We start from the raw sequence: 11,703 nt of genomic DNA on the forward strand, positions 1-11,703 counted from the left end.
GGACAGCGGTGGGCGCACGGCGGAGCGCAGCGCTCGCAGCCCCGACGGCGGCGGCGGAGCCTGGAGGGCGCTGGGAGCGGCCCCGCTCCGCACACCCCCGGGATGGGGGAGGATGAGGAAGATGGGGACGACCCCCTTCGCCTTCCCCCTTCCTCCACAGCTGCTATTAGCGCAGCGGCTGACAAAAGCCTTCCTTTTAATCCGCGCGTTGGAAGGCGGGGGGGGGGGTCCTCCTGTCCCCTCCTTCCTTCCTTCCTTCCTCCTCCCTCCGCTGTCCCCTCCCCTCCTCTTCCTCTCGCCCTTCCTCTCTCCCTCTCTTTTTAAGCGGGCCCCCTCCGCGCTGATTGGGCGCCCGGCCGCGCTGTGACCGCCCTGCCGCTATGTCAGCCTGCCCGCCGCAGCCCCGCGCCTTTGAACTGCCCCGCACCGCCCCGCGTCCCCACCGCCGGCCCGGTGCTGCGCCCGGCGGCTCCCCGCCCGCCTAGTGCCCGCCGGGCCCCGCGGGCCTCCGCTCCGCGCCGCTCCGCGCTGCTCCGCGCCCCGCCCCGGCACGGCTCCCGCCGGGGACGGCCTTGGCGGAGGATCTGTGATGATCAGCTGAGCCCGCTCCTGCCGCTCCTCCGGCTCCTCCGGCCTTCTCCTGCCTTTCCTCCTCCTCCTCGTCGTCCTGCCGCCGCCGTCCGGCGCCCCGAGCCGCCGCGCCGCGCCCCGCAGAGCCGCCCGCCCGCCCGCCCGGCCGAAGCATGTCCAAGCCCAGCGACCACATCAAGCGCCCCATGAACGCCTTCATGGTGTGGTCCCGTGGCCAACGGCGCAAGATGGCCCAGGAGAACCCCAAAATGCACAACTCGGAGATTAGCAAGCGGCTGGGCGCGGAGTGGAAGTTGCTCTCCGAGGCGGAGAAGCGCCCGTACATCGACGAGGCCAAGCGGCTGCGGGCGCAGCACATGAAGGAGCATCCCGACTACAAGTACCGGCCGCGGCGCAAGCCCAAGAACCTGCTGAAAAAGGACAGGTATGTCTTCCCTTTGCCTTACCTCGGGGAAACCGATCCCTTAAAGGCCGCCGGGCTTCCCGTGGGGGCCACTGACTCGCTGCTGAGCTCCCCGGAGAAGGCCAGGGCTTTCCTGCCTCCCACCTCAGCACCTTACTCCTTACTTGACCCCAGCCAGTTCAGCTCCAGCGCCATTCAGAAGATGACTGAGGTTCCTCACACCTTAGCCACCAGCACCCTGCCCTACGCCTCCACCTTGGGATACCAGAACGGGGCGTTCGGCAGCTTGAGCTGCCCCAGCCAACACACCCACACTCACCCCTCGCCAACTAACCCGGGCTATGTCGTGCCATGTAACTGTACCGCTTGGTCGGCTTCCAGTTTGCAACCTCCAGTTGCCTACATATTATTCCCAGGCATGACCAAGACTGGGATAGACCCCTATTCTTCAGCACACGCGACTGCCATGTAACACCCACCCACCCACACCCCCACAGGCGTGTGTGTGTGCGTGTGTCCCCCACCCCGGCTGGCAGCTGGAACTGGGATTCCTCCGTGTGTGCATGTACATAAAACCTGCAGGAGCAAAAGGCCACGCGAACCAGGACTCTGCCGCCCGCCGCCGGGCCGGGACAGACGCGGACGCTGCCTCGGAGATGCTCTCGCCTAAAGCTCGCCCCGAGAGCTGGCCCCTGGCTCGGTTGGGATCTGCAATCGCCGGGGCAGATAGGAGCCCGGCACTTGTAAGAGTTGTAAATGTGTTTAAAAACAGAAAAGAAAAGCGAACCTTGAACTGCCCTTTCGGGACAAAGCGGGGAGGAAAAGGGAAAAAGACAAAAAAAAAAAAAAAAAAAAAAAAGAGAGAGGCGGTTTCGATTTTTATTTATTCTCTTAATGTCTATGAGTTCTTCAGGGTCTCTTGTCACTTGGACTTGACTTTGGGAAGTCCCGGTCTTACTCTGATTTTATTCTTTTTTTTTCCCTCGTTGTTTTCCTTTTGCACATTGAAAGACGAGATCAGCTGTGTTATATATATATAAATATATATATATTTTGCCACCACGTACTACTAGGTAAAATTGCTTTTCATGTCAGAAAAAAGGTTCTTCAAAGTTAAAAAAGAAAAAAAAAAAAAAAAGACGGGAGAAACATTTATATTTAAAACATATGATAGTGTTTGCTTAATTTAAAACAGATAGTCCTTAAATTTGTGTGATCCAGTGAGACTAGATCTAAGTTTACTTTAGACAGAGCGTCAGGTATGAAGTCAGGCAGTAGAATTGTAAAAAAAAATTAATACTACTACTACTAATAATAACGAAAAACCGAATAAAAACCGATGGCAATTTAAATATGTTTTCACAATGTCTTGGGCAAGAAGAAACAGAAACTAAGATGTATCCGGCAGGATTTTACCTCGTTAAACCTTTTCATTTGTTGAACAAAGACGTTTTGAATAAAGACAATCTGTCATCAAACGAGGCAAGTGCGTGGTGTGAGTGCGGGGACGCAGCCCCGCGTCCCACCCCGGGGCTTGCGGGCGCTGCGACCCCCGCCCGCAGCCCCCGGCTCTCCCCGTGCCGACCCCGAGCCCCGCGGGCCGGGGCCGCTCTGGAGCCGTGCCGTGCCGTGCCGTGCCGGGCTCCGCTCGGAGCCCGTCGGGGAAACGCGGCCGCGGGGGGAGAAAACTTGCGAAAAGACGGGATGGAGCGGAGAGAAACCGAGGGGCTGCGGGGGGCTGCTTCCCCCCCGCCCCGCCCCTCGTCCCGTCCCGTCGGGGAACCGGATTTGTCCGAGTTGCCTCCGCGGCGTTGAAGTTTTAGCGGTGCGAGGGAATATTTGGAGCGGAGAGGGGAGCGGTGGCGGTGCTGGAAGGGGGTGGTTTGGAATCAGCATCTTGTGCGGATCAATTAGCGATGTTTGGGGGGCTCTTCCCTCGGCGGAGGGAGGGAGTCGGTGGGCAGAGATGACGGGAAGGAGGAAGAGGCAGAGGATCCGTCTGGAAGGGCTGAATAGCCGGAGCGCCGCGTGTTTGGATGCGCTTTGCTCATTAAGTGCTCTTTGGAGACCGATGTTAGAATTAAACGGCGTAACACAATTAACATACATGGGGCTTGAATGGGAGGGTAAGCGGGGGAAGAATAGATGGATAAATAAATGAGAGATCAGGCGAAGGTAAACAAAAGGGGAGAGGAGAAAAGGGCTGAAAGGAGAGGTTAGAATGGCTGCTCCAGCCTTGTTTAGCATGACAAAACGGCTCTTACAAATGAGGACAATTAAAGGAGCTGGCTTGGGGAGGGCCTGGGAGCCGCGGGACGATCCGCTGGGACACGCGGGGCTGGATGCGGCCGGCGTGGGGCGGCGCGGCGGCGGCGGCGGGCGCTGATGTAACCCCAGCTGACAGGCGCTGTCAGCCCGGCTGATAACACCGATAGCTCAGTGTCCTCCGACATCCAGCCGCATTAGTCTGACAATGGTCGGAGGCAGAGCCGGGCGGGGGGAGCGCCGGCCCCCGCCCTCCCGTGCCACGCCGGCCATGGGGCAACGCGGGGGCACCGCGCCCGTGCGCCGCTCCCCACCGCGGCTGAGCTTTGGGGGACGCCCCGTACCCCTGAGCCCGGAGACCCTCGGGGCCGCCCCGGCGGCTGCGGGGGAGAACGGGCTCGGTGGGGCCGGGGCCTCGGGGAAACATCGGGGCGAGGTGGTGAGCGCGGAGCGGCGGGGCTGGAAACTTTGGCGGGGATCTTTCCTTCCTACTTTCCTTCTTTCTTTCGCTCTCTTCTTTCTTCTTTCCCCTCTTCCTTCCCCTTTCGCTCATTTCCCCCCCTCCCCCCCACTCCTTCCTTCCTTCCTGCTTTCCTTTTTACTTTCTTTTCTTCTTATCTTTATTTATTAATTCTTCTATCTCCTTCTCTCTCCCTCTCTCTTCCTCTCACATTTTCCCCTTCTCTTTTCTCTCTCCTTCCGTTCTCCTTCTCTTTCTCCCTCTCTTTCTCTTCTCCTATTTTCCTCTCTCTTTACTCTTCTTCTCTTCCTGCTTCTCATTCTCTTCTCCTCGCTGCCTCGCCGTCCCCCTCCCGCCCCGCTCGCCCCTCCGCAGCCTCTGCTCGCCGTGTTTGGTTCCCGTTCCCTGCGCCGTGTTATCCCTCCAACCCTCCCGCCCGGCTGCAGGTGTGTAGCTATTTAACTCGTGGAGATAAATAAATTAAATAATGATCTTGACACTGCAATGAACCGATTACTGACTTTGATGTCAAAGGGAAACCAAAAACAGAAAGAAAGAGGGGGAGAGAGAGAGAGAGGGGTGAAAAAAAGCTATTCCCTCGAGGGGGAAATGCAGCTCCTTGTCAAACCTGTTTCCCCACAACTGTCTCCTTCTTTCAATAAAATCATTAAACAAAGGCCGCGGGGTTATGCGCACCACGCCTTGGGTGCCAGCGGCCGGGCGCTGTCCCGGGCTGGGCTTCACCGCGGAGCCTCGCCCGCACCCGCGGAACCCCGCGCAGGCAGCGCGGAGCCGAGCGGATCCGGGTGGGGAGCGCAGCACCGCGGCCTCGGGCCCGAGTCACTCCTGCCGCCGGGCCCGCTCCCCCCTCGCCTCAATTTCTTTTCTTTTCTTTTTTCTTTTCTTTTCTTTTTTCTTTTCTTTTCTTTTTTCTTTTCTTTTCTTTTTTCTTTTCTTTTCTTTTCTTTTCTTTTTTCTTTTCTTTTCTTTTCTTTTCTTTTCTTTTCTTTTCTTTTCTTTTCTTTTCTTTTTTCTTTTCCTCTTCTCTTCTCTTCTCTTCTCTTCTCTTCTCTTCTCTTCTCTTCTCTTCTCTTCTCTTCTCTTCTCTTCTCTTCTCTCTTCTCTTCTCTTCTCTTCTCTTCTCTTCTCTTCTCTTCTCTTCTCTTCTCTTCTCTTCTCCTCTCTTCTTCCTCTCCTCTCCTCTCATCTTCCTCTCCTCTCCTCTCATCTTCCTCTCCTCTCCTCTCATCTTCCTCTCCTCTCCTCTCCTCTCCTCTCCTCTCCTCTCCTCTCCTCTCCTCTCCTCTCCTCTCCTCTCCTCTCCTCTCCTCTCCTCTCCTCTCCTCTCCTCTCCTCTCCTCTCCTCTCCTCTCCTCTCCTCTCCTCTCCTCTCCTCTCCTCTCCTCTCCTCTCCTCTCCTCTCCTCTCCTCTCCTCTCCTCTCCTCTCCTCTCCTCTCCTCTCCTCTCCTCTCCTCTCCTCGGCTCAGTGCTGCCTGCAGGACCACCTAGACACTTAAAATCATCCACTCTGGCCTTCCTTTAAACAAAACAACAAATAAGAGAGGGAGAGGAAAGATCTTGGGAGGCCGAGGGGATCCAGAGAGCCCTCGCTGGTGCCCAGGTGTAGCTGTGCGATCGTCAGGGAGCTCTGCTGCAGGAGAGACAAAGACAGAAGGGGAATTAAGTGATGTTAAAAAACTTTATTTTAAAGGACACATTAAGCCCATAGAAGTCTCTGAGAGATATTACTTATTTCTGCTTATTAGTGATAATAGCCCAGTAAATTTGCTATTGAGTGTATCAAAGGCATTCAAAGAGACTTTGAAACATCAAAAAGATTGCAATTCTGATTTTACGGTTTTATTCCAGGCCCGACCTCCTGGCTACATTCCTTGATTGTAGTGTTTAAAAGTAAGCGGTGATCAGAAACACGTCCTCCTCCTCCTTCTCCTCCTCCTCCTCCTCTCGCAGCGGCCCCGACCGGCCGGGCCGGGCCGGGGACCCTGGCGGGGCTGCCGAGGGCCGGCGAGGGGCTGCGGGTGGCAGCGGGTCCCGCGGGCAGAGCGCCGCACGAGGGTCCCCCCGCCGCAGCGTCCTCACGGCCTCTCCTAAAAAAGATCACAAAGTCATTCAAAACGCTTAGAATGCGAAATCTTGAGGTAAAGGCAGCCCAGCCCCGGCTGCTCCCTGTGCCCTCGGGGGGCTGCAGGAACCCGGTGCCGCCGGGGTACGCGGGCTGAGCTCCCCGAGCTGCGCCGCGCTCCGGAGTTAGGAAGCCTGGGGGCTTCTGATGTGTCTGTAATTTACCCTTTTTATTATTTTTTTTTTTTTTTCCTCTCTCGATCCTTAATTTTACCTCCTCGTCTCTCTTTTCTCCCTTCACACGCCTCTGTTTCAGTTGGGGTGTTTTATACCAACATCAAAGGGACAACGCAGCCTTTATTATTATTATTATTCCTTTCTCCTTTTTTCCGTCCCTTTTTATTAGGGCAAAATACTTCATTATTCCTGAACGCTTCTCGTTCGGAAAGCTAAACAAGAAATAACGTGCAGGGTCTGTGCAGGTCCACGCTGCAACAAGGCAACATGCGTACGCCTAAAAGCCCCGAAATTAAATCCAGGTTGATCCCAATTTAAAAGAGGAGAGCGAGGGAGCGAGAGCCGGCTCTTTGAGTGGGTGAGAGAAAGAGGGGAAGAGATGAGTAGCTGGTAATTATTGAAATATAAGGATGAGATTAATTCAAAGGAAACAAACTATGAAAACAATTGGAGCCGAGTGAAAAGCAAAACCCAGATTAGAATTTGCTTGTGGTTTGTTGTCTGTCTGCTTTCTTTCCTCCTCCCCACCCATTGTCACAGTGCAAGGCAATGGGATTTGCACACTTGAGGTGTAATAGCATTACTGCATTAATTAAAATTTTCATTTCACGTCCAGATTGTTTACTTATCTGCTGGAAACATATGTCGGGAGAAGTTGAGATTCTGGATTCTGCTCCGCTGCCCAAGGTGCAGCGCAGTACAGGGGGGAGAGGATGACTTCAGATTTTTTTTTCATTGCATCCTCCAGCCTTATCTCTCCGCTGTAAATTATAAGGAGACTCCATTGAACTGAATATGAAGATTATATTTGCGAGCGGCGCGTCCTGGAGCGGCCCCGGTCCCACTTTGAAATGGAACAAGCCTTGCGGACCCCGAGCCCCCCCTTCTCCTCCCTCCCAGTGAGGCCGCAGCCCCCCGGGACTAGGGGGAGGCCGCACGGGACCCCCCGATACGGGGCCGGCTCCCGGGGAAAGGGAAGAAAGGAGGGAGGGAGCACCGCGCTGCTCCGCGCTGCTCCCGGCTGTCCCCTCGCTCCCGCCCGGGAAGCAGCGGGGTGAACCGCGAGGCTCCCCCGCCTCCCAAAAGCTGTCCTTCCCGAGGCGGCCCCCCAAAAAACACGCCCGGCGAGGGCGAGCATCCCCCGTCCCTGCTGGTGGGACAGCGGCGGGGTCGCGCCGTCGGTGCGGGAGCTGCTGGGCTCCGGCGGGGCGAGGGATGCTCGGGCTCCCGCAGCACTTGGTGGGAAGCGTCTGTTTATCTGCTGCCCCCCATTTTTTTCTCCTCTTTTTGGGGTGTTTTATTTTCCTATTTTCTGCGGTTTTTTTTTTTTTTTTTTAAGAGACCCCTGAGAAGGCAGCGAGGTGCCGTCCTCTCCGCCGGGTCTATCTGTAATTGAATCTAGGTCAGTTATTCTAAAGCATGGGAGAGGCTGATTCCCTCTTTTCGACATCAGCCCGGAATTTGGGAGGCGGGGGGGGGGTGGGGGGGGAATGGAGGAGAGGGGGGTCTTGCAATTTCATTTAAAATGTAATGGTGGATGAACCGATAAGCAAATGGGGGGGGGGGGAAAGGGCTCTGCTTAAAAGAAAAAAAAAAAAAAGGCATGCTTTTAATATGCTTCCAGATGGGGGGAAAATGATTTACATGGGAGTTTATTTCCTCTTTGCTGATATGAAAGAATTACAGATACAAAACCCACTGATCTATAGAATAAAAAAAAAAGAAAAGAAATGTTATTTTCCTGTAAAGGTATCAGTTCATTTATATTCATTTAACCATCCATCCATCAATTCACTTTCTCACTCCCTGCACATTCTCTCTGCCTCTGGTAAACCTACCCCACCAATATACTTTTCTGGAATATACAATGAAGTTTCCTTAAAAAAAAGAAATGAGATGAGATTCAGCTGGAGTAGGTAAAGCGAAGTTTCCCTTCTCCTCTCCCCAGCTCCTCTTTTATGTTCCAGGCTTTGAGTAAATTAGCAATGTGAAAAAGGAAATGGTTTACTTGGGAAAAAAAATGTCTGTGTGTATCTATAAATAATATATGCAGTACTGGTGTTATAGCTGTGTCTATATGTATATATATAATATACAGAGAGCAGGGCTTGTGTGCTCAACATGTATGTGCTGCATCCCTGTGCTTGTGTGATACCAGCAGTCCATTCTCTGCCTCTAAAATAAAATATACACATATTGTACAGCTATTTACAGCATTCATATATCCACGGCCCCAGATTTAACCATCCACCCAGCCCGCGTATGCTGTAGATATGCACAATATATACGACACCCGAGCCCACGCAGAGGCTCTGAATTGGAGCAGAACATCTGGATTTAAATATAAAATATTTCCCTAAATTGTCAGCAAACGTCCTTTGGGAGGGCTGGGGCACCCATGGTGCTGGATGGTGGGCGCCCATATTTTGGGTGCTCTCTGGTGCAAGCCCGGCCACGCACAAAGCACAGGGCACGGCTCAGCCCGGCGGCCTCCGACCTCCCAAATCCGAGGGTCTGTATTTGTTTGCATTTTGGATGGTGCCTGGAGCTGAGCTCCAAATCTCCTTGCAGGAGAGTGGCCGAAGAGCAAACCTAAACCTCTCCCCCGACACCTCTAAGTACCAAACCAACCCCACCAGGGCGAGCTCTTCCCGTGGCTCTGCCTCGACGGGCGTGAGCTGGGGACAGAGGTGACTTCCTTGTCCCTGTGCTCTCGGTGATGGCCCTTCCTCACAGGAATGGCTCGGGGCAGGATGAGCCGTGTGCCCAAAGACAGAGGCTGCCAAACCATTTGTCATTTCTCGAACACCTTCGCCGAGGCTGGGAGGGGAGAGATTCGGAAAAACTTCTATTTCTGCTTTAAATGCAGTGGCAAGAGCAGCGTAAGAAGTCGCTTTTTTCTTGTTAAAAGCAGGTAAATAGAGAGACAGCCAGATTTGGAAACGCCTCTCTCTATGTATATTTAGATAAAAATATACATCTTTATCTCCAGCCAGATACGGATATAGATCCGCGCAGACTTTTCCTGGCGGCTGCTGTTAAAGAGCTCCAGCCGGCGCTTCGGGGCTCCTCGCCAGCCTTTTCCAAAACTCCCTGTGTGAGTAAAGGCACTGGGTGATCCCCTCCAGATCAAACAGGCTGGTGGCACTGCAAAGCCCAGCGCCTCGTGGGTGCCTGCCCTGTGCAGAGCCCACACACCCGCGCTCCACATCAAAGGCTGGAGTTCCCAGGCTCCGTGCTGGAAGTGACACCTGCAGATGTTGCCCTGCCTCGTGTTTCCAAGCCGGACCTGAACAAATACATAATCATATCACATAGCATAATTAATAGTGCTATCACCATGAAGGACTCTTAAAGGGAAGGCTGTTGAAAGAGAGTTCCTGAAGATAATCCTTTTAAAAGGTTTCCTTAAAATGCAGCCACTAGCAGGAATAAGACAGGTTTAGTTCCAACATCTTAATACCTCTGCAGAGCAGAGTTTTAGATCTTGTTAATGTCTTTCTGTTAGTAGTGGCTTGACTTTTGATTTGGGACTTGCACTTTTTGGAGGATCTCGCTGCTGTTGTGGTTCTCAACAGAGAAGGTCCTTGAGGAGGCCCAGCCTGGCTTCCCGCTCCATTGACCAGGCGGGGACTCACAACCTCCTTCCTGCTGGAATTCCAGCGTGGTCCCATCCTGTCTGGGCTGGTGTCCTGCACTTTCATCTAATGACCCATTTGAACAATTTTCAGGGTGCTGCTTAATTTGTTTTTTTTCTCATTCTGGATGACACCCCAGTTCCTGGCCCACGGGGAATGGGGTTCAGCTGCTCCCCAGCTCTTTCCTTAGCAGTGTCTCCCGACTCCTCCACTGGGCTCAGAGAATTCCTGCATGGCGTTGGTGCCGGAGTTGGTGAGTAAATCGTTTTATTTTGGCTTTCCCAAATGATGTCTGTGAAATGAGCACAGCCACACAGTGATCTGCGTGTCCAGGGGATAAATGGGCTCCAGTGGGTTCTGCCTGGTGCTCCCCTAGACCCTTCTTCCTCAGCCTCCCGTCTCAGGAGCTCTTCACATGGTTATTTTGCCTCCTCACATTTCTCAAGCTTTGCATGGAGAGGGCAAAGCTTGAGGAACCGGGACCACCAAGTGGAGCAGACCCCCGGTAGGAGACCCTGGGAGCAGCCAGCTCCTGCCTTTTGCTGTCAGTGCTTTTCTGGAGCTCCAAGCCAGGATCCAGCCCGCTGGTTTTCAGCAGGAAAAGTTTAGAGTTGTGAAAAATGCCATCAAATTGGTGTGGAAATAAGTGAGGGCTTCTGGAGTAAGGGATGATGGATATGTCCTCCCAACAGCAATAATTAAAAATTCAAAATAAAAATGAAATTCAGTTAAATCAAATATTTTTGCTTCTTTGTCTTACAGCTGTGGACAATTGTTTAGACTATCCCAGTGCAAATTTCTCAGCTGGTGGCAGGCTTGGTGTCCGATCTCTCTAACCCCACAAGGCCTCTGGAAAACCAGGGATCTCCCTTCCCAGGCTGTGGTGCTGTGTATAGGGAAAAACAGTTTGAAGGCAACAAGAGCTTTTTGCTGCACTCTGGCTGCTGTCCCCTCTCTCGGAGGGTGGCACTGCTGCTGTTTGCCCAGCGTGGTCAGAGGTGGTGCCACCAGAGCTCAGCCCCTCCCTGTGAGAAATCTTTTGGGTGTCCCAGGAGAGCAGCATCAGGTCGCTGGTGGCTCAAATATTTTCAGCTCTTTTGGCTTGGAAATAAGCGTGTGAGACAGAAAATGCGCTGCTGCCGCTCGTCACCCGCGAGGCTCCGGGGGTGGCACTGGCACTGCTGGGCCAGTGGGGATGAGGAGGCCGAGGGCAGCCACAGGGGCTGCCACCTCTGAGGACACCCGGGTGGCACAGGGGGTAATGCCCATCGCTGGAGCTCGGGTCTCGTATTGCCCGTCGGTGACGCGCTCCGTGGCCCCGTGGGCCAGGTTCCCCTTCCCTGGCAAAGCTTTACAAACCAAACTCCTTTGAGCAATGTCCCTGCTCCCTGCTTGCCCAAGTTCTATTTTTCCCGGTTTATCATTTGGCTGCCACATCCAGGTTTTCTTCCTTAGCAAGGTGAGAGCCCTCTGATTTAGAGTATTTAATTGCTTCTAATTTCTCCAAATTTCCGTGTAAGCATTTTAATGTTTGCCTCCTTCCTTCCCTGAGAGTTATTAGTGTGAGTCAGTTTTTTTCCTGACACAGACAAGGGTTTTTCTCCTCTCCTTCTACTCCTTCCAGCCCTACTTACATGGGAATTCCCCCAGCAGGCACTGAAAGAAGAAAGGGAATTAGATCTTTATCAGAGCCTTACTTTCACCCAAGATCTCCTTAGATCAGGGAGTTAAATAGAGGCCACGAGAAGCCAAATAAGTGCTTTCTCTCCTACCTAGAAATAACCCTCCTGCAGGCAAAAGTATTCCCTCTCCTCGTTTGGAGGCAAACCAGGAGCTGGTGTGTCCTTCTCTTGGATGTACCAGTGTCAGTCCTTTGTCATGGCTGGATTTCATGGGTTCTCTCTTTGCCCACAGAGTGCCAGGCAAGACAAGAACTACATTTCAAGCAGAAAAGAAAAAAAAAAAAAAAGAGAAAAAGAAAGAAAATAGAGAAAAAGAAAATTAAATCCCAGTGTTGCTTCGAATC

At 53.3% G+C, this 11,703-nt stretch overlaps 1 protein-coding gene across 1 annotated transcript; it reads left to right on the forward strand.

The window, feature by feature from the left end:
• Positions 1 to 729: 729 nt before the first annotated feature.
• On the forward strand, positions 730 to 2,472 carry SOX14 (SRY-box transcription factor 14). Its single transcript, XM_032120222.1, has 2 exons — positions 730 to 1,015; positions 1,169 to 2,472. Exons 1-2 carry the CDS (start codon positions 744 to 746, stop codon positions 1,464 to 1,466), a joined length of 570 nt encoding a protein of 189 aa, XP_031976113.1. The 5' UTR covers positions 730 to 743; the 3' UTR covers positions 1,467 to 2,472.
• Positions 2,473 to 11,703: the final 9,231 nt, after the last annotated feature.

Source organism: Corvus moneduloides, chromosome 10 (assembly GCF_009650955.1).
Source record: "Corvus moneduloides isolate bCorMon1 chromosome 10, bCorMon1.pri, whole genome shotgun sequence".
Lineage (NCBI taxonomy): Eukaryota > Metazoa > Chordata > Aves > Passeriformes > Corvidae > Corvus > Corvus moneduloides.

Coding starts and splice junctions, on each gene's coding strand:
- SOX14 (XM_032120222.1), top strand. CDS start 744: ATGTCCAAGCCCAGCGACCACATCAAGCGCCCCATGAACGCCTTCATG. Junction 1,016..1,168: donor AACCTGCTGAAAAAGGACAG/GTATGTCTTCCC, acceptor ACTTGACCCCAG/CCAGTTCAGCTCCAGCGCCA.